The 27395-nt window shown below is 40.7% G+C and overlaps 3 protein-coding genes across 4 annotated transcripts; 2 read left to right on the top strand and 1 right to left on the bottom strand.

The window, feature by feature from the left end:
- Positions 1-8656: 8656 nt before the first annotated feature.
- Positions 8657-11975, top strand: LOC141603896 (auxin-responsive protein IAA13-like). 2 transcript variants are annotated; one of them, XM_074422933.1, is made up of 5 exons: positions 8657-9092; positions 9408-9685; positions 9952-10075; positions 11346-11407; positions 11489-11975. In XM_074422933.1, exons 1-5 carry the CDS (start codon positions 8803-8805, stop codon positions 11536-11538), a joined length of 804 nt encoding a protein of 267 aa, XP_074279034.1. In that variant the 5' UTR covers positions 8657-8802; the 3' UTR covers positions 11539-11975. The 2 variants fall into 2 exon arrangements, with proteins under 2 accessions (XP_074279034.1, XP_074279033.1); XM_074422932.1 differs by having other exon boundaries at positions 8670-9092; positions 9940-10075.
- A 1193-nt stretch (positions 11976-13168) lies between these two features.
- LOC141603880 (uncharacterized) lies at positions 13169-17213 on the bottom strand. Its single transcript, XM_074422931.1, has 2 exons — positions 14345-17213; positions 13169-13958 (listed from the first exon to the last, which is right to left on the bottom strand). The coding sequence occupies exons 1-2, from the start codon at positions 17013-17015 to the stop codon at positions 13567-13569; spliced, it is 3063 nt and encodes a 1020-aa protein (XP_074279032.1). The 5' UTR covers positions 17016-17213; the 3' UTR covers positions 13169-13566.
- A 3023-nt stretch (positions 17214-20236) lies between these two features.
- On the top strand, positions 20237-21199 carry LOC141644243 (protein FAR1-RELATED SEQUENCE 5-like). The gene has a single exon (XM_074453716.1). It carries the CDS (start codon positions 20237-20239, stop codon positions 21197-21199), a length of 963 nt encoding a protein of 320 aa, XP_074309817.1.
- The last annotated feature ends 6196 nt before the right edge of the window (positions 21200-27395 follow it).

The raw sequence follows: 27395 nt of genomic DNA, 5'->3' as shown, positions 1-27395 counted from the left end.
AGTAAACATTCAACGCGAAAGTAATAAATCGAACACAAAAGAGATAAATCCAACACCAAAGAAGTCAATCCAAGCAATATAACCACACAAGATCAATAACGAGGACCCTCCTCCCTGTCATCGTCACCACCTGCACCAGAAGTACCTGCACCTGAACTGCCCGCTCCTGGAAAACCTGCTGCTGTTGATGATGAATCTCCCCCTAGCTGACTGCCATAGTTGGCTCCCCATGGTCCCGCAAGGCAGCCAAACTCAGTCTCCTCCGGAGGCCTCCAGTAACTCGGATCAACTCCGTAGCTGTGGAATACTCTCGTGTCCACTCCCGGTCCCCTCCACCAGACAGGCTGTGCTAGCTGTGTCCCTATGCCCTGGTTAAGGGCCATCTCATGCATGTTGTAGAGCACTAAAGTAGTGGAGATCCACTCAGCCAGGTCACTCGGCTGTATCCTGGAGTCGTGCACTGTGGGGTAGGGCGAGTACTGGTAAGGGTAGAAGTCAGGGGTGGAGTAAGAGGGCTCAGGTACAACCGGGTCTGTCCTAGACTGCCTCACTCTACGGCGCTCTCGAGGTGGGGGAGATGCCTGCTGCTGTCCCTCAGGCACGGTGACAGGCTCAGGTAGGTCCAAGAGAATCCTTGGGTCAATCAGGTAGGTCTGGGGCGCAGGCCTAGGAATGGCACAAGGCTCCCACTCAGCCAAATGGTCAACAACAGGTAGATGGACTGGGTCTGGAATCACCATCCACATAGATCCCCTCACCCTCCAGGCATAAGACCCGTCATCCATCTTCCTCAACCATCTGTTCTGACGCCAGTACTGAGCGTCCATGGTAGGCACAATCTCTACATACTCATTCCCCTCAGGAGGTGGGGCCTCAAAATCTGTTAGGCGCTGAGCTAGGCGGGTCACTATGGCCCCGCAAGAAATGTGTCGGGTATCGGATTGTGCCATGCGCTCAAGACTAGAGCACACTACCCCTGGAGCACTGTAGTAGAACGGTTTCTGACGGTGTAGGTTAAGGTAAGACATAAGCAACATGACCTCATGAGAATTAAGCTTACTCACGTCGTCCCTCGCATACAACAGGCAGGTCATCATCCTCAAGAACATACGGAGAACAACATGCTAAACATCGTTAATTAGCATGGAACTGGCGCTAGGAGTAGGTCGGCCAGTCAAGTATGGAAGGTAAAGAGGTGCACCGCTGTTCTTGGCCACATCACTAAGGTACCCTTCCCCCTCGGCCTCTAGACCCAAATGGTCAGCAAACTCGTCTAGGGTAAGCTCATGATCCTCATTCATGAGGCGAAAAGAGACAGTCTTTCCCTTTTTGTCATAAACATAGGAGCTCAAAAACTCCAAGGTCAAGTGGGGGTAAGATTTCTTCCTCAAGTGGTATAACCCCTCCATACCCAGAATCCGAAAGATATGAAATATGTCCTCTTTGATCCCTAAAGTCTCAAGGATACCAGGATTAATACAGCGGGTGGGACGGAAAGGACGACGCATAAGGGCCACAAAAGCCTTACGTTGATTGAAATCAGAGAATATTACCGATGGATGTGCCTCCACCGGTGGAACTACAGGTTCACTGCTTGACTGACCCGTCTCAAGCTGGACATTAGCACGAGTTCTTTTGTTGGGTAAACCTCTGGTTTTCACCATACTGCAAAAGAACAAGCTTTAACAGGGGATTGACACAACAACTCTTATCGCAAAAGACGGACTGTTTTCAATTGTATACAGATTTTGAAACGATCTTTTAAGACAAATTTTATCAGAAAAATCACCAAATGCCTTACAAATTATATGGTTACAAGCTTTAAGTTGTCTCAAACCAAAGGATAAACATCAAACAAAGAGGGTTTCGTTTTTAGCAACCCTAGAATACAGAAATCAAATTTTAAACCATGAAATTGCTTAAACAAGGGCATACACGAGGCTTATATACGATTAAATCCAAGAATTAATAAGATGAAGACTTAATTTCAGTTGCTCACAATGAGAATTCGAAGTATAGCTGAAATTATACCATAACTTTGAAAATAAAGAGAGAAATTGAATTAAAACCTTACCTTGGATTGGTTTATAGCAAGGGAGAATGAATTAATCGCCAAGGATTGACCCAAAACGCTTGAGGAAGGTAGGGTATGGAGTTTTAGAGAGAGAGGGATGTGAAGATGGGAGGCGGAAATAAGAAAGAATGGGACGAGAATAGGGTTTTTGTATAACCCATTTAAGTCCCGATAAAGCAATACTCGGTCGAGTGTTGGGCATACTCGGCCGAGTGTCGACTACTCGGTCGAGTATTCTTCTTGCTCGGTCGAGTTTTCAAGGACAGTAGCGATTTTAATTTTTCACCAAACGAACACTCGGTCGAGTAGCTTTATACTCGGCCGAGCATGGTCTACTCGGTCGAGTACAGTTATCTACTCGGTCGAGTTTCCAAAAGTGAAGAGGAAATCATATTTTGCATTGTTCCTGCAAAATAAATAACATCGTTCGGAGTTCCGTGCAACCGGCGCGTCACTATTAGAGCTTAGTTCTACCACATTAACACGCACCAACACACATTTTTTTTACATACATTATCAATTTGTCGTTACTTCTACCTACCTACCTACCTTACTTTTACTATAGAACAATACACAAGTCACTCTAAACATATGTAACTATTTAAGCACGGTACTCGCAAGGTTTAACTTATGTATTACATTATTACACGTTCCGCTAATCATAATATACTTACCTTTAACCAACATTTACAAGACATCAACTATCACATACGCAACCATTGTGGAACAGCTAATTGACTTACCTCTGATCACTTATCACCATGATTCATTCACCAACTCTAAATTTTTTCCATACACATTGACACGCATCACCATAAACACAGATACACACAACGGCCACCACTAAGCAACCAACGACTCTTACTAGCTACCCTTATTCCCGTGTCTGGCTTAAGTCCGATGGGGCCATGATTTTGAAATGAGGGCGCCTTCTCACCCAAAATCTAGCATCGGCTGGGGCTCCCAATGCACATACACCAGGTTCATTTTAGTTGACACCCTACATTCATTAGATTCATTGGTTCAGGTTCCAAAATCGTCGGTTCTGATACCACTTTGTAACACCCCCGCATACCAGGGCGCCTTACCAAGGACCATCCCAGTGTATGACGGTGTCACCATCTCGGTTTCCCGAGGAAGTAGATCAAATTAGACAATAAAATAACAATTATAAAATATTAATGTACCTTATACAATACGACTCAATACAAACTCTTTAGACCAAAGATAAAACTACAACAACTCATGACACGGCTCTTCTAGACTGGTAGCGTGATGACTCGATCCCTCCAATCCTAGCAGCCACAGTCAACAGTACCTGCTAAGCCAACTGCTCACCATCCCCAAATGGATCACCGCAGATACCACAAACAACACGGGGTCAGTACCGACTAATCAAATGTAAAACAGATAAACAATGTAACCAGCTGATCATCCTCTAACCCAGTCTCCCGACCTCGCTCAGTAACCGACTACCCACCGAAGTGTGTAGCCCTGCCAGATTACCCATCGCAACAGGTAATCCTCACCACCAGTGGGTGACCATAGCCCATCCCACCTAGTCCAGCTCATCAACGAGCGACTAACAATCCATGTCCCTTAATGTGCACATCCCCTCCCGTGGCGGGTTCCACGGAGGGCGAACTAGGGTGTGAAGCCACTCTCGCAAGTGACTCCACCACAATCACAATCACACGACATCACAGCCGTCTCAACATCTCCACACCAACACCGTCACCACAACACTCATACTCCGATGATCAGCAGATAACAAAAGATATGAAACAATAACAGTCACAATAAATTAACGGTACTTAGTAGGAAAACCTACCTCGACACAACCATGGAAGACATCTATAACAGCCAAGCAGGACTCCAGTACGCATCCTACAACGATAACCATTTCTATTACACAACTATCCTCAACGAACTACCCAAAAGAAGCACAAGGCAGAAACTTACCTATCGCACGCCTCGACGGCGGCACAGACGACAACCACGCACGCCATCCTTCCTAAGTGAATCATGTCCTTCCCTTGGTGAAGGTTTAGCCTAAACTCATGAGAGTGTGTAGAAATGGGTGATAGGAGAGGGAGGCAGGCTAGGGTTAGAGAAAGAGGAACTGTCGAGGGAATGGGAAATGAAACAAATCTCGCGAACTTGCGTTTTATATTAACGCGTCAACAGCAGCCAGACTCGGTCGAGTATCCTCAATACTCGGCCGAGTAGGCTCTACTAGGTCGAGTAAGTCATCCTATCAAATATGTGTTGTAAGTCTGGTCCTTCCCCCCTTCCTCCCCAAGGTCGGTCTTGGTCAACAGAGTCAGTCAACAAGGCCCTTAAATATCATGGGTATTACAGAATAGTTTCACGTAGTTGATAGATGTCACCAGTTGTACTTTTTCTTTTGTTGTTAACTTGTAAAAATAACTTAATTGTTCTTTTATCGAGATTTGATATTTACTGTTCCTCGGGCAACAGAGATGGTAATGCCTTTATCTGCTGGGGAAGGTCTTGTTAAGGCTCCTTGGTAGATGAAGGTGTTACAAAGTGGTATCAGAGCGACGATTTTGGAATCTGTAACTAATGAGCATAATGAACGTAGTGAGTCTAATAAAATGAACCTGGTGTATGTGTGTTGGGAGCTCCGGCAATTACTTGATTTTGGGTGGGAAGGCGCACTTATTCCAAAATTCTGGCCCCAATATGCTTAAGCCAGCCACTTCGAATGGGGATATTGAGTCGGGAATTGTGTGTGTATAGTTGTGTGTGGCATGTAGAGTGGATATAGTTGTGTTTGAGTCTGAGGTAATGTCTTATGTGTGCAAGTGGTAGTGTCAGAACATGCAAGTGTTGTGAATAGCTGGGGAGTGCGTGTGTGTATATGATAGAGAATGGTGGATATGTTGAAAGTTTGTATAAGAGTATATGATAATGTGATGGTGGTAATGAGTTGTCAATCCTCATATGTGCTTTAGTTAGTATTAAATGTCCGGTGACATTGTGGAATTTGACAGGTAAACGATTTTGTATACTCTTGTGAATAAGTGTAGCAATGTGAATCGTAAATTGTGACTTTCAGATTGTTGTGATTGTCAAATAATAGAGCAAGTATGGATAGTAAGTAATAGTTGGTTTGCCGAATGTAATGTTTAATATAGTATAATCACATGTTGAACGATCAAACCTGGATATGCGTAAATAAAGTAAAATAATATTGTTGTTACATATGAGTTGAAGTATGCCGTAGTTGGATTAATTTGTAAAATGTTGGTATATGATGGGATGATATATATGTAGTGTTCGGTTGAGGTAATCGTGTTACATATGAGTAGTGTTAATTGATAGTGATTGCATGGAAATAATCAGTGACGAGTACCAAGTGCGCCTTGGACTCGAGACGAGTTGTTGTTTTGCAGGAACCGTTAACCGAATTTGTAACCTTTGACCTTGTTCCTAGTCTTATTCGACCGAGTACGAGGGCCTACACGACCGAGTAGTAGATCTTACTCGATCTAGTAGTTGGGTTATTGGATCGAAATCATTAGAACTGCCAGCGGAAACTCGATCGAGCAACTCCAACTCGATCGAGTAAGTTGCTACAGTACCCGTATTATGACGAGATACATATCTCTATTTCTTTCATTCTTTTCTATTTCCTATTCTTACTCAAACCCTAAAATCTTCTTAAAACTTCTTTTTCTCAAAGTTCTTGGGATAATTTGTGCTTAATCCTCTTGAAATTTTCTTGCTAATTCGTTCAATCCTTTTACAACTCATTCAAGGTAAGATTGTTACCCTCTTTCTTTGTTTCTAATCAATGAGTAACATGTAAAAGTGTTAATTTTTTTTGAAAATTCGATTGGTACTCATGGATTTTTGATTATAATTGTTGTATTTTGGTAAAAATTGCTTTAATTCGTTGTTGTTGATGCTAGAAATTGCAAAACCAAATTGATTTGTGAAAATATTTGGGGGCCGAAATTTCTAGGGTTTGTCTTAAAAACTTGATTTGTATTCATCTTTTGCTTACCTAAGGGGAAAATAGACTAAAGGATGTTATTGGTATCATGTTTGGTGTTGATTTTGGCTAATTTCACTCAAAAATTTCGTCTTAAAAGTGCCCCAAACTGAATTTTTGCCCCAAACTTGGTGATAATAATCTTTTGTGAAGCTATTTTTGAGGGATTAAGATCCTAACTTTCCTATTAATGGTTAAAATTTCGTGTCTTGAAAAGTATGAAACCATCTTTTATGAAATATGAGAGTAAGATGATTTGGAAATTGTTGGTTGTCTTGAAAACATATAATTGTTGGTTGTCTTGAAAACATATAATTTAAAATTGTTGGTTGTCTTGAAAACATATAATTTAAAATATGAGAATAAGTACCCGTTTTGTGTATCTAAAAACATATTGAAATATATGTCAAGAGCCGCAACTATGACCCTTCAGAGTAAGAGATCGACGGCCCCTCAGCCTGAGGTGGGAGAGGGGAGTCAGGGATCTATACTGTCCCGCCTGTTTCTGAGTATCCTACTGTTGTCTTTGCTGACTTTCAGCAAAGAGATGCCTTTGTTGAGTTGGTGAAGCGCCGTATGAAACCTACTATATGCATCGACACGACCATCCTTGATGACCTGAAGATAGAGGTAGATGTGAGACATATCGTTGAGACCTTGGGTTTGAAGGGGTTGTATCGTCTTAGGAGGCACTCTTACCCTTTCCTGACCTTGAAGTTTATGAGCTCTTTTTCTTATGATGCGGTAGCTAAGACCGTAGAGTTCCGTCTTATGAACACCAGTTTTCTCTTCTCCATGGACCAGTTTGCTTCTCACATTGGACTTGCTCGACCTGAGAAGGGATCTCTTATAGAGACATCCCGACTGAGTGTGGGGCTAGCAGTTATATGCCCTGTTTCACTGGTAAGCTTGCTCCTACTTCGAGTAACATGTTGATTAATGATGTTCAATATGTCACTTTGAAGATCTTCCTCCGAGCTTTGACCTGTTTGTCCTACTTATCTGTAGTTGGTAGTTTATTTGACCTGTTTTAAGCTTAAGACGACGGCATGTCCTATTTGTGTTAGACAATCGTGTCATATCATATAGAAAAAAAAGATGAGTCTTTGAGTCTCTTTCTTTTCAGTCTTTGTTCTTGTTTCATTTTTACCTACTTCAAGATCTGATTGTTCTTACTCTCCATTTTTAGCCGCGGAGAGTTATTTACAACCAATATATCTTTAGTATGAAGGTTAAAAATAAACAAGAATCTATACAGAAAAGCTTCATGAGATATGAATGCATGATTTGATTTTAGCAAACTCAATCAAAATTTTTGTTGCAAGTATTTGGTTTTTTGGTTTCTTCAACTTCAATTTTGGTTTGGAATACAGATATGAATCTTAAAGCCTCCGGTATTGATAATTACCGAAAGGTTGTGATGTCTTTATTAGTTTCAACGAAATTTTCAAGATTGGAAATATGTTTTCCTCCTACTGTCTCTGTCGTTGCTTTCTTGCTTCTTACTGTGTGACTCAAATTATTATTATTTTTTTCTTTGGGTTTGTAAAGTGTTGCAAGACTTTCTTGGAGAGTTTTAATTTGTATCATTTGCTCCCCTTTATTTTTTATGAATTGGGTAATCTGAAAGTTTTTTTGACTTTCGATTAGCGCTCTCATCCGCGAGAATGTTATGGACCGATTACGATTAGAGATGGCAATCCGGGCCGGGCTAAGGCGGGCGGCACGGGCACGGCACGAGTCCGGCACGGGCACGACACGGCACGGATGAATAATACTGATGGCACGGGCACGGCACGAACGGGTTTGAGGCGGGCCGCGACTGCATTTTTTGGAAATTTCCGTGCCTAGGCACGGCACGGCCCAAGCACGGAGGGTCCGGCACGAACCAGGCACGGCGGGCCTGGCACGGCACGGCCCGAGATTTGGCCCGTTTCTTAATTATTTAATTAAATTCCATTTTTTAATATCATTTTTTAATTATTTAATTAAATCTACTACATTAAAAATACAAGCAATCAACTAATCAAGACATCAAGTACATTAATATTTAATAAAATATATATTTAAATCGTTAATATTCATTATTTATATAAATAAAAGAGTATTTAGAAAAAAATACTAAGGTTATTGGCGGCCCACGTCTTGCAGACACGATTAGCCCATGGGCCGAGACACCGAAGCCGGGCCAGGCGTGGAAGCGGGCGCGGTGGAGATTTGGGTGAGTGGGCGAGGCAGACGACGCAAGACGGCCGGCCCAATATCCGTCTTTTGGCCGGGCCAATTTTGGGGAAGCGCGATGGCCAAAGCACGCGGGCCGGCCCAGCACGGCCCAATGCCAACTGTAATTACGATTGCTCTAGTTTCCTTTCATTATAAAAAAAAAAAAATATATCAAACTTTTCTTCGTTTATTGCCCAAAAATACGAAGAAAGCAAAAAAAAGGAAGAAAAAGGAGGAAAGTGGGGGCATAAAAATTGATGGACATGTTTGGAGTAAAAAAAAACAGAAAATCCAGAAAAGAAGGAAGACAAAACCGATATAAAAAAGGCAGACAAAATAGCGGACAAACTCAGGTCCCTCCATCATCACTATCTCCACTCACAACTCATTTCTTTCTTTCTTTCTTCTTCAACTTTCAACAAACAAACTCAAAGAATAATAATAATAATAATAATCAATATTTGTATCAGCCTGCTTGGGTTTAATGGAGGTTGAAAGTGGTTCATCAGTGTCATCAACGGTTGAACAACACACACGTCACTTTGATCAAACTGATCAGATGGCTGTTATTCAATACGGTTATGAAGGCTCTGACGATTCTTCTCACCTTGAATTAGGTCTCGGTTTAACTCTTTCTCTTGTTTCTCCTCCGTCTGCTTCTTTTTCTTCTTCATCGTCGTCTTCTAAAACTTGTACTGTTAATTCTGCTCTTACTAATGTTAACAACAATGTTTCTGCTGCCACCAAAAGACCCACTGCTCCTACTGCTCTCAGGTTTTTCCAAATACTTTCCCTTTTACTGCCTTTCTCCGTCCCAATTATTTGTTTACCATTGGTTAAAATACCCGTCACAAGAAATAAAAATAGTAAATAAATAATTGGGACGGACGGAGTAGTGCCCAAGTGGACAATAATATATGTAGATCAAATTATTAATTAAAAGTATTTTTAATATAGAAACGTAAACAAATGAACACACACCCAATGTGGGGTAGGTAGACAAATGACCAGGACCGGGAGATGTATGTTTATTATGATGAATTTTAAGTTGTTGTTGTTTGATTGGTGTATGATTAAAATGGGAAGCAGTCAAGTAGTGGGATGGCCACCTATAAGGTCATACAGGATGACTACCATGGCTAACCAACCAAGGTCAGTTGATGAAAACAAAGGGAAGGATGGAGGTTATGGAACTCAAGACAAGGGTAATCCCATTTCTAAGGAGAGAGTGCCCCATAAGAGTTCATTGTTTGTCAAAGTTAATATGGACGGTGTTGCGATTGGAAGGAAGGTTGATCTCAATGCACACTCCGATTATGAGTCCTTAGCCCGGGCTTTGGAGGATATGTTCACCAATACAGCTGAGGGTCAGTTCTCGTCACATTTTAGTTATTTTCTCGGACTTCTGAAATTTGAATTTATTCATTAATGTTTGACATAATTGTTGCAAGAAACTTTAAGCTATCTAGAATCGTTAATGTGTAAGAATGACTGCAGCCTCAGCAACAGAATCAACTTCAAAAAGTGATTCTGACTATGGAGTATAACTGGTTGTCTTGAGCTTGAAATGCCCCGTTTAGTATCTGGACAGTAATTGTTTGTTGGTTTATTTGATCGCTAGAATCAAATGCAGAAGAACTTGTTTTGATGCCAAAAGTAACAAGACCATCAAAGCTATTGGATGGAACATCAGACTTTGTGATCACATATGAAGACAAAGATGGAGACTGGATGCTTGTTGGTGATGTTCCGTGGGGGTATGTACTATGTACTTGACTCGTCACATAAATCAAGTTCACGGACTTTTGGTGTTGTTTCTAAAGAACCATGTTTCTTTTCATTACTACTTAAGATGTCGTCAATGCCGCTCTCAAATATTAGGAAAAGCTTGGCTTTATCCAGATAATGTGCAAGTAAACCTTTTTTCCAAAATTTAGTTTACAATAACTTGCTAAGCTTTACCTTTAGTAATTTCGCCAGGTCTTGAAACATGTTCTAGTCATCATTTCTCACTTCTGTTCATTTGTACAGTGAGGTTTACAATGATACTTTTACCATAACCTATTAAGCTAGCAAACTATGATTCAGGCGGAAACGGATACGAACTACTATGTACAACTATGTTTAATGCTGAATGTGTTGTGCTTTTCGATCTATTTTCTACATTAATTGTGTCAAAACGCCGTACTTCTGTAAATAGCAGATGTATGTTTGGTTAGCTGGCAGACAATGAAGGCATGCATTAATGTCGATGTTGAAGTTGATACGCCATTAATCAATTTACTACCATTGGTACTGGCATGCAAAGTTGTCTTATTCTGGAAGAACAGTAGTGTATGTTTTGAGATGGCCCAATATTTATGGTTATTGCCGGTCTTGTGACACCAAACTGCTGTTACATAATCTCTAAAATAGGCCCTTTAACTTAAACCATCTACTCTTCACGTATGAAGTGGCAGCCATCCTGCCATGGCATTATTCTGCTTAAATAATGGAAGTGTGCGATATTTATATCCATATTGTCAAAGGCAATATCGTATCTGCAAAACTGCACAAGCCTTAGTCTGGTTTTCAGTAAAGCTGAATTTTTTGGGTGTAGAGATTACCAAGGCCAATTTGGTTGCTGAGTTTTTAGTGTCCCGGGATTACTTTATGGCATTGCTTTCACTCATTTGCTGGCCTATTGCTCTTTAGGATCACTTGGGATGAGAGTAATTAGTAGGGGAGTAATAGAGCTCTAATGAACTAAAAAACGGAGGAGAATTTGGTGGAAGGTGGAAATGATGAAAAATCGCAATGATTACTTTCCTCTTTCCATACTGGTGACAAATGCGAATCTTCTGGGCAACATTGAATGTTGTTTTGTTTAACTTGGCTACGTGAGTATCTTTACACATTTGTGTTAGAAACACAACTTTAAAATCCAGGTCAAAGTTAGTAGCTTTATAGAACTTTTTCACGCCATTTTCTTGAGATTCTTTTGTACTTTATGCATTGACTGAATTTCATATGTCGTATCCAATGCAGGCTGTTTGTAACCTCTGTTAAGAGGCTTAAAATTATGCGGACTTCCGAGGCTAATGGACTTCGTAAGTCGTTAATATTTTGAGTTTACAGCTCCAAGTTCGGAAGTCAGAAGTTCCAACTTAACCTTCTTTGTCATTTTGCAGCTCCAAGATCGGAAGTCAGAAGTTCTAACCTCAAAAGTAGGCCGATATAGTCCCCTTGATTGCCCAATCTCTATCTACTGGAAACAAGATGAAGATAATATACAAGAAAGACCGCAGATGCTGAATACTCATAATAGTAACAACTGATCCTCTACCTCTTCTTTTATTTGTTTCTCATCCCTAAGCTCTCTTGAATGATTACAGTATTAGTATTCACCACAAGCTTTGTTTCTAATTTCGGGTTGTAGTACACGCGGTTGCATACTTCACCCAAAAAAAGCTTTCAGTTACTGTAAATATCTACGGGTGATAGTTTTTAAGGTTTTTGATGGCTTCTGAATACTGAATAATGGTTCTTCTATGTGATGGAAAGAGCTTCTTTTCTGTCTTTTTTTTTTCAATGGTGGTGATTGTGTAAGGCAATGTAATCGTCTTAACGGTACTGCTAACCTGTTTGAAATTATTGATGTTAATTTGTTAATTTCAACTTTTGCTCTTTAAGTGAAACAAGGGCGAGCTACTGAAATGAGCTCACCCTTGTGGGATCGCATATTATTGCAATGATTGAAATTTCAGTTGTACCTCTTTGACTCGGTTGTCTTGATTTTGTGTTTGATTGCTCAAATTGTAGTAGAACGTAAGTACCATTCCCATTGACCCCTGAAAAGGAAAAAACCAACTGTAGGAATTTGCTTACACTGTACCTTTTTTTTTTTCTTCTCATATTTGTCTTTGGCGCTGACAAATTCAACGTCTCGTCAAGTTATTGGGGGGTGTGCTTCGTCTGAACGACAGATGGAGTATTTGCCAAAATAGTTAGACTTTCATCTGGTGCTTTTGAAATTCTGATCCGTGTTGATAAACGACCCCTCGATCTGGCCATCTCGTTGGTCTGATGCATTTTCGGATAATTTGGGTGTCGGATTGGCTTCAAATGTGTCTCTTGGGTCCCTCAGGGTATGACACTGAGTCTGGGCACTTCAGAATTCAGATCAGTCAGATTTAGCGTTGGGGGGCATGTCCCAATGCAACTCTGGGCTGGCCTGGCTCGTGGCTGCCTCTAGAGGTGGCAATTGGGTCAGTCGTGTCGGGTTTGGGTCGGGTCATGTTGAGTTCGGGTCATATTGGGTCAGCCACCCCTTTCGGGTCGGTTCGGGTTCGAGTCATTTTCGGGTCGGGTAATTTCGGGTCAACTGATGTGTCGGGTCAGGTTTGGGTCCGGTCATTTCGGGTCAAATGATGTATCGGGTCGGGTCGGGTTTGGGTAGGCTCATTATCGGGTCCGATTACTTTATCACATTACTTCAAATTTTGACCATTAAATTTAGGTTTTAAGCATTATTTGGTTTAATTACTTCATTATTAAGTCAAACATAACAATCTAATTACAAAATCACTTTCATTATGATCAATATTAAGCTTAATAATTGTCTGTTCATCAATTTAATCGGGTCAGTATCGGGTCGGGTCAATGTCGGGTTTGGGTCACGGGTCAAGTCGGGTTACAGATCGTCATCGGGTCGGGTCGGTTTCGGGTCACTGGTCATCGGGTCATGTCGGGTTGCGGGCCATCATCGGGTCAGGTCAGTTTCGGTTTCGGGTTGCAATATTATCGGGTCGGGTTTGTTCGGTCGGGTCAGGGTTGCCAGCTATAGCTGCCTCTAATCTGTAACACTCAAATTGTGTCTATAAATTGTCCCTTAAGAATGGAAGTATTATACAACTATGCCTCTATAGTGGATAGAGCAGAGGAAGTAAGAGCTCTTGGATGAACTTCTGTACTCCTTAATCTACACGAAGGCCGAAGCTACCAATATCAACCATAAATTACAAAAACTAACAGAAGAACAACTTAGACAGGAATGAGTAATCAGTAAACATAAAAAAATGCTACATACATATTACAATTTACTATGTTGTGATGATGTAGTTAATTCTAAGCAACAGAGAGCCAGAATTCTCATCTATGTTCTGAAAACAGGACTTGATTTCTTCTGATGCGACGGGTTTTGAACTCCAGTCATGTGTATTGAATCGGCTAAATGACGTCTGCCAATATCAGGTTATATTAAGATCATTTACAGTAAAGGTACAGTGGTGAATACAGGCTTATCCTTGTCTAAGTTACAAGTGCTGCTGCTTTTTCTCCTCGGCTTTGCTTCTCCAAGCATTGTGATGACATCTCTCATTGAAGGTCTGTCCTTCGGCTGCTTGGCGGTGCAAAGGAGCGCTATTCTTAATACTAATAGCATTTCTTCTTGGACGTGCTTGTTGTTTCCGGCTAAGTTGGGATCAAGCACTTCTTCTAAGGATCTGTTATTTCTTGCTTTACTTCGTATCCATTCTACCACATCTCCTGAGCTTCCATATTCTTTGTCTAGCGGCCTCCTCCCAGTTATAAGCTCCAAAAGAACCACACCAAAGCTGTATATATCGCTCTTCTCGTCGATCTTCATTGTGTACCCATATTCTGTAGGATAAATCAGAACCACCATGTCAGATTCAGTATTAGACTGAGTGGGTCATTCGAGTTGGGTGTGGTCGGGTTAGTTCAGATCTGTTTCAGGTGTGTTTGTATCAGACTATCTGATTCTTTCGAATGAGGGTTGGTTCAAGATGATTCATTTTCAAGTCGGTTTCTAATTAGGTGATTATCAGGTTCAAGTCGTTTGTGCCAGGTAAAGGGTTGGATTGGGTCAAATCAGGTTTTGGGTCATCATCGACGCATCGTATTGTTTTATTCAAACTAATTCAAGTCAAGCCATTGGTGTCGGATAAGTTTTGCAAGGTCTAAGACAATAGAATTCGGAAACAAAGAAAAATGTGACACGAGTTCCAAGTGTTCAAGGGATATACCAGGGGCTATGTAACCATAGGAACCTGCAACAATGGAGACTGTCTCATTCTTCTTGATCATCATTTTAGCCAAACCAAAATCAGCAATTCTTGGTTCGAGATTGGCGTCGAGCAAGATATTGTTTGATTTGATATCTCTGTGAACAACTGGAGGATGACAATCATGATGAAGATAAGCTAGCCCTTGAGCTACCCCGACTGCAATGTTATACCTTGATACCCAATCTACTAACAAATTTCCGTCTTGTTTCCCATGTAAAGCTTCTCCAAGATTACCGTTCTGCATATACTCGTATAAAATCATAGATTCCTTATTATTGTGTAGAAATCCCAATAATCTCACTATATTCCTATGCCTTAATTTACCTAGAAGATTCACTTCCCCTACAAGATCATCGCTTTTAGTCCCCGTCTCAATATCAGTGCTTGATTTCCAAAGCTTCTTGACTGCCACGGTTCTGTTGACCCGACTAACCTCAGCCTTGTAGACTATCCCTGTAGCTCCCATTCCAATCACATTGGACTCCTTTATGCAAGACAAAATTTCATTGCTCGTGAAACCGAGCCTTTGGAATGCCATTAGCCTCCAAGGCCACTCCCCATTTCCAGCATCATGTTTCTCAAAACATGAGCCATTGGAGTACCATCTCCTGTATATGATATTGGTCCCTAGGGCTACAATCCCAATAGCCAAAACTACTGAAGCACCGATTGCCCATTTAGTTAGAACACGTTTGGCTCGGAGCTTTTCATTCCCTGATCCATATAGTGAAGGTCTAGGACAAGGAGGAAGGACCCCACCGCATAAACCATCATTTCCGGTTAGATCATCTGGGTTAATAGTCCTAAATATGCCGTTTTCTGGTACAGGGCCATAAAGCTGGTTATGTGACACATTGAATGCCTCTAAAGCAGGTGAATTACCGATATGTTGAGGGATTTTCCCAGTTAGGCTATTGTTAGACAAATCTAAAATGGACAATGTCGGCATCATTGCAATGGAGTCCGGGATTTCTCCCGTAATTTTGTTGTTTTTAAGGTTTAGAGTTACTAATCTTTGACAGGAAGCTATGCTTGCAGGGATATCACCTGTGAAATGGTTTGATGACAGATCTAGAACTGAAAGGGAAGGGCAGTCCTGAAATTGATCTGGGATTTCTCCTAGTAAATCATTGTTCGAGGCCATGAAAGTTTGGAGATTAGGAATAGAAAATATGGTTGAGGGTAAATGTGATTTTAGGAGGTTTCGCGACACATCAATAAATGATAGAGAAGTTGACGAGGCTAGATCATCAGGAATTGTACCAGTTAGACTATTGTTAGCCAACTCTAATCTCTGGAGCTTGCCTAGTTTACCTAGACCTAAGGGTATAGTCCCTGAAAGATGGTTATTTTGTACTCGAACACGTATCAACGAGAGGCATTTCGACAAACTAAGTGGTATGGAGCCAGAAAAAGCATTGTTGAAGAGAATGAGCTTAGTGAGATTACCTCCATGACAAACACCACTCGGAACTTCTCCCGAAAATGAATTAGATGATACATCTAACCACTGAAGGGGAGAGTTTTTGCCAAGATCACTAGGCAAAGGGCCAGAAAGTGAGTTATTCCAGAGCTCAAAAATCTGCAATTCAGGCAACTGTCCTAACCCAGCTGGCACTAAACCAGTCAACTGGTTACACATCAGATTTAAGAGCTGCAATTTCTTCAGTTGACCTATCTCAGCAGGGATATCCCCTGACAGTAGATTATCCGAGATGTCGAAAAAAACTAAGGATGAAAGGTTACCGAAAGTTGAAGGGATATTTCCTTCTAAGCTGTTCTTGTACAGGTAAAGTGTGTCAAGCTTAGCTAACCCACCTAATTCAGCCGGAATTTCGCCACCAAGATTGGCAATTGCCAAATCTAAGTACTTGAGATTGGTAAGGTTACCAAATGTTGTAGGAATACCACCATCAAACATATTGTAACCAATTATCATTGTCTCTAATGAAGATAATTCCCCAAGTTCTGCAGGAATTTTGCCTGTCAGATTGTTTCCTGATAAGCCTAAAAACTTCAGCTTTTTTAGGTTTTTGTATGAAAGTGGTATCAACCCTCCAAAGAAACTTCCTCTGAGATCGAGCGTTTCGAGAAATGTTGCATTGCTAAGATCTTCAGGAAGATCACCCACAAAATCATTGCCAGAACCATTCAAATATGTCAAAGAACCAATCTTTCCAAACCCGAATGGAAATTCCCCGGAAAAAAAGTTCTGACTTACATCTAAGAACTTCAATGATGTGAGATTTGTAACAGAATTTGGCAACATTGATGAAAACCCATTTCCACATAGGTTGAGAAAAGATAGAGAATTCAGATGTTGGAATTCATCTGAGACTTTCCCACTTAGATTCATATGAGAAAGATCCAATTTTTCGACCCGACCCACATTGCTGCAGGATACACCAGTCCAACTGCAGTGAGCTGCTGAACTGTTGTTAACTGGTAACTTCCAATCATGGAGTTTGTTAAGAGGATCAATGAGAGTTGATTTTATTGACAAAAGAACAGATACCTCATCATTGAATGTTTCCCCACTGATACTGTAACTACCAATGTAACAGTAAAAGAAGAAAAATAATATGATAAAATGATTTCTGAGGGACATTATTAGTGTAATATGAGACATGATTGTTCTTCTTTGATTAGTTCAGTATGATTAGTGTAACTACTTTTTCATGATTACGATATCGGTATCGTGATCTGTAGGTGGGCTATGGTGGGTCAAGAGAGTAATAGTGAAAGCTGTACTTGAGGAAGAAGAAGAAGAAGAAGTGGAATATAACAGAGGTTTGGTTAATGAATTGCGCATCATTTGAACTAGTATAAAAAAGACAGTTGATAATTTTTTTTTATTATATTACATCAGTAAGTCTCCCTTTAAGACAGCATTATCCGTTTTAAGCTTAAACGGGTCAAGTATATACCACTTGTGTATATAAGAATGCATAAAAAAAACAATATATCTATCTTATATACTCAAGTGGTATGATACTTTACCCGTCTTAAACTTAAGACGGATAATGTGGTCTTAAACGAGAATTTGTGATATATTATTGGATAATAATAGAGTAAAAGCATTATTGATTGTGCGTTCTTGGAAGATGGGAGAAAGAAGGCAAGAGGAAGGAGTTTTGGAAGTATTGACATTATTTCCGACCATAAACATGGAGAGAATGTGTTATTCTCTGGCGCCATTTCTTTACTCACAGTACTCTTAATCTATGTTTAGTCAACTTGTATGAAATTAAATGTTGCAGAAAAAACTTCGTCAATTCTTACACAAAGTTAAAACTCCCAAGTATAGCAAGTGTTACTTCGATTCGACTATAGAAAGGCGTAACAATTATATACGAGTGTTGGTCCATTTTCCTCTCACAAGATAATATAATAATGCATTTCTTTTTTCATTGTTTTACTTTATTTTTTGGTAAAAATCGCGGATTGTTAGATCACTTTTGGATGAAATCTTGAGCGTTAATAGAAAACGGTAATTAACTACGGAGTATTTAAAATAGGAAGGGATTTGTTTACAGATGAACAACAATGCAACACATCTCTGTTAAGCTCATACATGTCTTAAGCAACAACATGTGGTTGGGAATATTTTAACATTTTGTTGTCAAATGGCAGATGAAACAGAGTTTAACAACCGATTTTACTAATGCAGTTTCTAAAACTGTAGTATTAGAACATCCTTGTTCAGTTCCCTATTAGTCATTAACTAATTGCAGTTCACTAATGATCAACGACCCGTTTGATAGCCCTCATGGCGTTGTTTAGTGGTTAAAATGATGGTTAAGCTAATTTACAAGTGATCAAGACCAAATAGTAATAACTAATTCTTTGACAAAGATTGAAACCGATATCTAATAGCATACCTTGACTAGCGTGAGGACGGAGATCGAATAGACGAAGATTGTAGGATTATGTTTTTCTTTAAAACACACAAAAATAAAAAGGCTTGTTAGTTTTGATTTGAGGTAAAAGTGTGGATTCATATAAATGAGACACGAAAAGGTTGATGATACATGCATGTACAAAATGATTAGGCAGTCAGTTGATGAAGAGTAACTTTCAAGTATGACAAAGATTCTTGTAACTATTTATGCATATGTTATTATTATTATTATTTACGTGAGATTAAAGTGTTGTGTGGTATAATGGTCATTTATAAAGTTCCCACGTACTCATCCAAAAGTAAAGAAAAATACAACTACGTTTATTCCTACTTAAACATTAAGTCACATATCCTTCTTACCCTATACCACTCCGTATCATTTAGTTTAAGATTTTAAGTTTTATAAATTTTACCTTTGGAAGCTTACGACTTCAGCTTAGCACTTGGCTAATGGCTAGATAAGATAAAGAGTAAGTTTATTGTAAAGGGGGCTGATTTATATCGACGACGTTTTAGTAAATATCGACGACGTTTTTCATAAAAAAGACGATGACTGCCCTTTTGACTTTCTCTCTCTAAAAAAAATTCTCTCAAACTCAACTAAATTCAAAACAAACAACAACAACAACAATTAACAATATGTCGAATCTCGATTCAACGGTACGTAAACAACTTAATCATTTGCTTAATTTTTCAATTTTTTTTTGCGCATCGTTCATTCTATTCGATAGTTGAATTACTTGACGTATTAACTTAGTAGTAGCGAATGTTTGAATTTGTTGCGTAATCTGAAAAATATCCCCCGAAAGATGAACCATGGTCGAAGTTGGAAACCAACGTTCAGACCACGGTCCAAACGTTGGAATCCAACGTTTGCCACGGACCAAACAAAGGAATTCCACGTTTGGCCATGGTCCAACGTTTGATTCCCACGTTTGGCCATGGTCCAACGTTGGAATTGAATGTTTGGCCGTGGTCAAACGTTGAAATTCAATGTTTGGCCGTGGTCAAACGTTGGATTTCATTGTTTGGCCGTGGTCAAATGTTGATTTTCATTGTTTGGCCGTGGATTAAAGTTGGTTTTCGTTGTTCGCCTGCGGTTGATCGATGGAAAGTAATGTTTGGCCGCGGTCGTTTGTTGGGTCTCGTGTTTTAGGCATGAATTACTCGTTTTCTACTCGTTTTTACATGTTTTTCTTTCGTTTTACGCAACTTATGTAGTATATGAATCCTTTTTATTGTCTTACTATAGTTCTTATTGCTTGTAACAGGAATCGTGGGAGGATTTTGGCGATAATCCAATTGATTACAACCCGTTGTTCGAGACTACTATAGATTTCGAAACGCGTGACGATGCTTTCAATTGGGCTCAGAAAATCGCATTCGAGAATGGGTTTGCTTTGGTTAAAGCAAATAACTGAGCTAAAAATAGGAAAAAGAACGGGTTGTTGGCAAGTTATTTTCGATGTAAAAGACATGGTAAACCAAAAGAATCGGACGATCTTGAAAAGCCAAGGAGGTCGCAGAAGTGTTCATGCAAGTTTCGTATTCGTGTCGTTTAAAATTTCGTGTCTAAAAATGATAAAGAGACGGTGGTGTGGAACATTGTAACCTCCGAAGGTGCTGGACTACACAACCACAACGTAGCCGTTTATAAGGACGGGGATCGGCACTTTGCGGGATTGGACGCGGAAGAGAAGGCATATGTTAGGCAACAAACATTGGCCGGGGTTCAACCGAGTGATATTAAAAATGGTCTTCATTTGAGATCGCCCGAAAAACCTCAACCGTCAAGCACCCAACTGTATAATAAAACAAGGAAAATTAAGAAAGAAGAATTGGGTGAAAGAAACACCGCTCAGCAAATGTTGGCTCTAGCGGTGGCAGCGAAATACGTCTAATTCTACGAGATTGATTCCGAGGAGTCAAAAGAGTTGACTCACATTTTCATGGCTCATCCTGAAGCGATTAAGTTGTTCCGGGCTTATCCTTATGTGGTCCTCATGGATTCGACTTATAAAACCAACATTTACAAGAATCCACTCATTGAGATGGTTGGTGTGACACCCACGGGATCGTCCTTCTTAATTGCATGTGCGATGATTCCTAACGAGTCTGACGTGAATTACAAGTGGCTGTTGAGAAAGTTAGCTGCGATTTTAGATGCCACCGGAGTAGCGTCCCCTGCTGTATTTGTCACCGACCGGGAATTGGGTTTGATCAGCGCTCTTGAGCAAGTATTTCCCCGGGCTGAGCATTTGTTGTGTAGATGGCATGTGAACAAAGCCGTCAATGCAAAAGCCTTGACAACATACCAAACTGAAAGTATGAGGAAATTTGTCATCTCAAATAAAGAAGACGGTTGGTTTAGGGTGATCAATTCAGTTACCGAGGAATCGTTTCAGCGTGCGTGGCAGTGTTTCCAACGTAAGTGGCCGAAAATGGAGGATTATGTACGGGCAACTTGGGGTCAACACGCAGGGAAGTTCGTTTTATGCTATACAAACGAGGTCTTACATTTTGGTAACACGGCAACTTCCCGTGTTGAGTCAGCACATTCTCTATTGAAGGCTTGGTTGAAGTCAAAGCATCTCTTACTTGACTCCATGTGGTTCCGTATCCACGGCATGCTTGAAAGTCAACACTCGAAGATTAAGAAAGAACTCGAAGATGAAATGAGTAAACCAAGGAGAACATCTCGTACTTTCTCCTTATTGCAAGGAAACGTGTCTACTAAGGCCATAAAGTTAATGGAGAAAGAACTTACTAGAGGCCTTGGTTTGGGTATCGGATTGAATGATCGATGCCGACACATGATGCGAACGACTCATGGATTACCTTGTGCATGCAATTTGGTATCTTTGCACGGAAGAGGTAGGAGGGTCCATCTCGAGGATATTCATGTCTTTTGAAAGACATTGGTGTATGATATTCCTCAACAAATGCCGAAAAATGACGGTGATTTATGGGAGAAATTAGTGGATGATGTGAGGCACGGTGACCCGGTTAAACTAAGAGCGGCCATAGACTTGTTGCGTGATTTCCACCACCCGGAGGACCAAGAGATTTTGCCACCCCCTATTAATGAGCACCCGAAAGGTCGTCCAAGAGGTTCAACCACTAGAAATAAGTCGGGTTTTGAGCATGCAGAAAGGAAGTTCGGGACACCAAGTACTCACTGTTCAACAAATGCAGACGTTCAACAAAGATTTGGTGATTTCGAATCAGGAACTCCCGGTGCTCCTTTGGGAAGGAACTTTACCATTGGCTTTATATCAACATGGGTCAAACGGTGGGGTATTCCTGAGGTTTTGTGGGGCCACTACGATGGTTGGGTGGATGTTGGAGATGACGGTCATTGTGGATTCCGGGTAATATCGCACGCCCAGCGAGGCCAAGAGACAGATTATATAGTTATGCGGGAATGGTGTTCGAGGGAGATGAGGACCGACTCTATCTATGCAGAGTTATATGGAGGTTTTCAATCACCACTCAGCGGTGTGTTAGGGTTGGATATAGCACTTCGACGAGTTGAGTTTTTTCAGCAGATTAGTTGTGGGCAGGACCATTGGATGTGTAGAGACGATTTGCTAGTTTTTGCAACGATGTTCAACTGGACGATATGTGTGATTGGTCATACACTGCGAGACGGGAAGAATGTTTGGGAAGGAAGTTGCAAAACTATCATGCCATTGAAGACCCGAGTGGAAGGCCGACTACCGTGTGGTATTTTGTGGTTTGTCCTACATCATAGCCATTGGATGCGGTTGCATTCTAGCAGCCCCCTTGAGAGTCTCCCTATGCCGCCACTTGATCCCGCTTGGTTGACCTTCTGAGATCCCAGTGTTGTTCACCTAGAGACTTTGTACCAACATAACATTGAGATTTGGCAAGCGTTCATGTTAGAAACTCCGAGAAGACGTCGTAGAAGTCGGGTCTCCGATAGTGCGACGAGTTATCTCAGGTTAGTAGTTGTTCGGATTGAAAAAACTATTAAGTTCACTTGTGTAATGTAATATATTATTGAAAATCATAACAATCATTTTACTAATTTCTGAAATTTCTGGAATTCATGACAACTAATACAAATTTGGAAATTTTTGCAAATACTCACTACTTCATAACAATGGCTAACATAAGAAACACAAACAAATACAAGATACACTTGAAATAAAACTTCATCATCTTTGACAAACTCGAAATTTCCTCTTTCAAACATATCACTTGCTCTTTCATGGCTTTTCCACTTGATGCATCATCACCTTCATCTTCACATGCTATCTCCAACCTTTTTGTTATTGTCAAATGATCTTCAGTCAACCACGACACAAAATTATTGCAAACTAAACACTTAAAGTACGCTTTCATTGGATTATTAATTGACCCGGAAATCATGATGATAGCGTTTTTGCGGCAAAGATTGCAACGTTGATTCTTAAAGTTAAGGCCTTCAATTGGGTGATTTCTCCCCATTGAGGATGATGTCGACATTAGTGGATAGATAAGGAAGAAAATAGAAGTCAAAAGTAGAAGAAGATGAGGATGATTGAAAACTGGAAGAAGATGAATATGTTAATATAGTTGAGTATTCAAAAATAACCGTTATAATTCAAATGTTACCGTTATAATTCAAAATAACCGTTATAATTCAAATGTTACCGTTATAATTCAAAATAACCGTTATAATTCAAAATCACCGTTATAATTCAAATGTTACCGTTATAATTCAAATGTTACCGTTATTATTCAAAAATAGCCGTTACAATTAATAAATAGCCGTTACAATTACTAGCTTATAAATAAGCCATTCTATGTCAATTTCAATCACAACATCCAATTCTAATCACAACATCCAATTCTAATCACAACATCCAATTCTATTCACAACATCCAATTCTATTCACAACATACAATACTAAAATGGTTCTAACAAATGCACAAAAAACCAGAGTTTATCAAATAAGAATCGATCTAATTGTTCAAAATTTACCAATTCTAATTGAGCGTCTTGAATCAGTGGTTCCCAGTGCCACTCTATGGCACATGCTTGAAGAGCCTCCAATTGGTAGCCTTTGTATAATTTTACAAGGAAACCGAGAAGATGTGCTAACTCCAGCGATTCTGAGATGAGGTTGTCTCGATGAAGCATTAACCGAGAAGATGTGGGAGTTTCGCAGGTTAAGAAGTGATCTCTTTACATATTTTGAGCGCATCCTCACCGTGATCGATTACCCAAGACTATCAGACTTATGTGCTGGTAGAGTGCCGGGGCAAGGAATTCTTTATCTCTACTTGAATGATTTGTTGACTGAATATATGTCTACCCAACCTGAAGAAATTGAGGTTCATGATCATGAAGAAGATAAGGAATCGTCGTCTTCATCATCGGAAGATAATTAAGTTCGATAGTTATTTAATTATGTTATGTTTTAAGTAATAATCGTTTATGGTTTGGGGTTTAGGGTTTGGGGTTTAGGGTTTGGGGTTTGGGGTTTGGGGTTTGGGGTTTAGGGTTTAGGGTTTAGGGTTTAGGGTTTGGGGTTTAGGGTTTGGGGTTTAGGGTTTAGGGTATGGGGTGTTGTTGTTTGTTTTGAATTTATGTTTTAAGTGGTTTATGTTTTAATTATATTATGTTAAATTAAATTATGTTAAATTACGTTTAAAGTCATTTAATTAAATATCGTTGCATTTAATTAAATACCGTCTCCAAACAATAAGACAAACATCTGAAAATAAAAATAAAACATAAAAATTATCCATACAAAGATACTAAAAAAACCATACAAACATAATCCAAACAAACATAATCCAAACAAATAGAAAAACATAAGAAAATAAAAACAAACTAGTCATCATACACGTCTTCATAGTAAGGACGCATCCCCGCAAACAAATCCTCTAGAGTCTCTCTCTCGGCCTCCTCATCATCGCTTAGGAAGACATTCTTCAACTTACGACTAACAGCTAGGGCGACTTAGGCTCCTCATGAAACTCGACAGCCGAAAATGGACGCGGTGTGAGGGGGATAAAGGTAGGGTGTGAATGGTCCGCATACCAAGACATGTATCCATTAGTACACTCGAAAGGCATATATGCTTTCTTTGACAGGTTTCGGAGGTGTATGGTGGATATCTCGGTCATCCATGTCCTATCGGGCTCTTGCCCGAAGTCCACCCTGTAAGGCCCGTTCGCGGGCCGAGACTCATTCACTGCAATAGGCATCGAGACCGGGACATCCCGACGGTACCCAACCGACGCATGCACCGATCCGGCTGGTACGACTCTACTATATCAAGATGTCTGATAAAACCCGAGTAAAGCGATACTCTGCAAGCTCCCTAAGGACGGTTCCCGTAAGGCAACCATCGGACATGCTCTGACCTAAGATCGTCCAAACTATGAAGATACAACTGAAAAGTATGAGACTCGCCCTTACTCCGAGGCAAGTTGGCCCAAGCCTCAACAAGAGGACTCCGGTCCTCAAAAAGAATCCACCACCGGGTCGGAACACGGGAAAGTACTCGTATATCCACGCCCGGAGTAACGGTAGACACCCACTAACACCAAAGACTATCTCGGCGCGATGCTATCCCCCTAGCTGTCGGTACAAGTAAGCCAAACAAGCCGCACCCCAAGCATATGAACCAACCCGCTCAAGACTATCAAACAAGGGCAACAACTGAGCGGACACCCTATCACCACTCTTATCCATGAAAAGAGTATGACCCAGTAACATCAAGAGGTAAGCCTGTAACGAGTCATGCTCGTTCCCTAGGTAAACAACATTCCTCAACTCCGATGTTAGTAAACCGCCATTCTTGTAGAGCGGTGGTGCAACATCGGACTCAAGAACTCCATAAAACCTCGCAATCTTTCCCCTCAGACCACTGTCATCATCCTCGCCCGAACCGGCCACAAGCACCCGATCACCACTAACAGGTATCCCAAGAATATCTTTGGACATCATGGAGCATGATACTAATCTCTCCAAAAGGCATATGGAAAGTGTTAGTATCCGGGTGCCACCTCTCGATAAAAGCACTAAGGAGGTTATCATCTAGACCGGTGGTAAAACACTCCTTCAAAACCCCAAGCCCGCCGCCCCACCCTAGCCGCAACACCCTCGGTGAGAACCATGTGCCTAATCTCCTCGCAGACTTTCGGCCTCTCGTAGAGCTTGATCCACGACCTCATATTCTCTGGGTTAGGGTCCGACCAAACGTTGAACGCAACGTGACCACCAAAACTCCGTAGGGTGCTAATGTTCCTAGGACCACCAGGAACGGGCTCTCTCGGGATCCAAGAACTATCCCTACTCGGCCTCCTCGACCTATCGGTGCTAGAGGACTCTCTAACACTCGAATAACGTCCTCTACTATCCCGGCCCAACTTCGGACTCAACACTCTCGGCGGTGCCGGGTTCGGTTGGACCACATACTCTCCAAAGATCCTCCTCCTCCTCCCGTAACCGTCATCCGACGGCTCATCCTCTCTATCATCTTTGGTAACTACCAAAGAACCTCCCGAGACCTCGCCTCCTCCGACTCGCTAACGACGTGACCGGGAGTAGGCATCATAACCATTCCAGACGTCTCTCGAAGTGGGGGTGGTGCTTGTGGGCTCGCTTAACTCGCAAACGACGCTTCGAGCCGTAACATTACGCCCAGCGGTATGGTCGTGTATGTTAGGCGGAGGCGGAGCATTCATGATTGCCTTTCCTCTCTCATTTCGATCTGCCATCTGCATTAGGAAATTGGAAGTTGTTAGAAAACACGTTAATCGACTAAATATCATATAAAGTAACAAAAATCGGCAAATAATAGCATAAAACACGGTTTTTAAAAAAAAAATTAATTTACCGCGGACTAACAAAACAAACCCCTTCTTTGACCGCGGTTGAACAAAAAAATCCCTTACTTGACGGTGGCTAAACATTTTTTTTTTTTACCGCGGCCAAACATTTTTTTTTACCGCGGCCAAACAATAAAAATGGATGTTTGACCACGGCCAAACAATAATTCCCAACGTTTGACCACAGTCAAACGTGAGAATCACACGTTTGACCGCAGCCAAACCTCCATTTCCAACGTTCCACCCACAGTTAAACGTGGAGTTCTCACGTTTCACCCACGGCCAACGTCCATTCCCCACGTTTGGCCGTGGTTTCGGCCTTAAAACCCTTCAAATTCACTCCCAATCCGATTAAAAACAACAAATTTCGACTCAAAAATCAATCCCAATCAACTATATTTCGCAAACAACATATAACAATACCAAAATTTACATAATAACAACTAATTAACATGAATTTTAATAGAAAAACTAACAATTTCTAAACTAATTCAATTAATTTTAATAAAAACCTAACACATAACCTAATTTCAATTCTAAAACAAAATCCAATCAATTTCATCGATTAACAATAACAATAAAGGAAAGAAAACAATTTAATTTCATAGTTTAATTCAATTACTTTTAATTTCTAAACTAATTTAACAAAAAAAAAACGGCACTTACCTTTGTATGTAGCAGCGGCAGCAGGGGCGTGGTGTCGGCGGCAGGGCCGTGGTGGTAGCAGCAGCGGCGTGGTGGTAGCAGCGGCCGGGGTGTGGTAGTGGTGGTGGACGAATGGATTGAATGTTGGTGGAAGTTGAGTTTTGAGTTAGAGAGAATAGAGAGAAATGGTGAAGGGAGATAGCAGGGGCAAGGTCGTCTTTTTTTTGAAAAACGTCGTCGACGTTTACTAAAACGTCGTCGATATTTTATAATAAAATATTGTAAAATCATTAACAAAATAACTTAATGCATGTGGTAGTTAGTGGAGGTGGGGGTAAATGGGTAATTACGGAAAGATTACTAGATTAGTAAGCGGCTAAATGTTCTCTCTGAAATGCATGATTGGATGGGACAGGAGGAATCTTTCCATGTTGAAATACTACGTACAATTCGTGCTTTGTGATTGTGCACACAAATGACGCAATAATTTTCACGTCTTACATTCGCTATATTTTGCTGAAAAAAAAAAAAAAACATTCGCTATATTTCTCCTTATCTAATTGTTTGATCGGGACGGAGGAAATAGTTTGTATCCTTTTTATTTTCGACTTC

The sequence above is a fragment of the Silene latifolia genome, chromosome 1, assembly GCF_048544455.1.
Source record: "Silene latifolia isolate original U9 population chromosome 1, ASM4854445v1, whole genome shotgun sequence".
NCBI lineage: Eukaryota > Viridiplantae > Streptophyta > Magnoliopsida > Caryophyllales > Caryophyllaceae > Silene > Silene latifolia.
The sequence above is the reverse complement of the archived record's forward strand: the minus strand, read 5'-3'. Positions and strand labels throughout refer to the sequence as shown.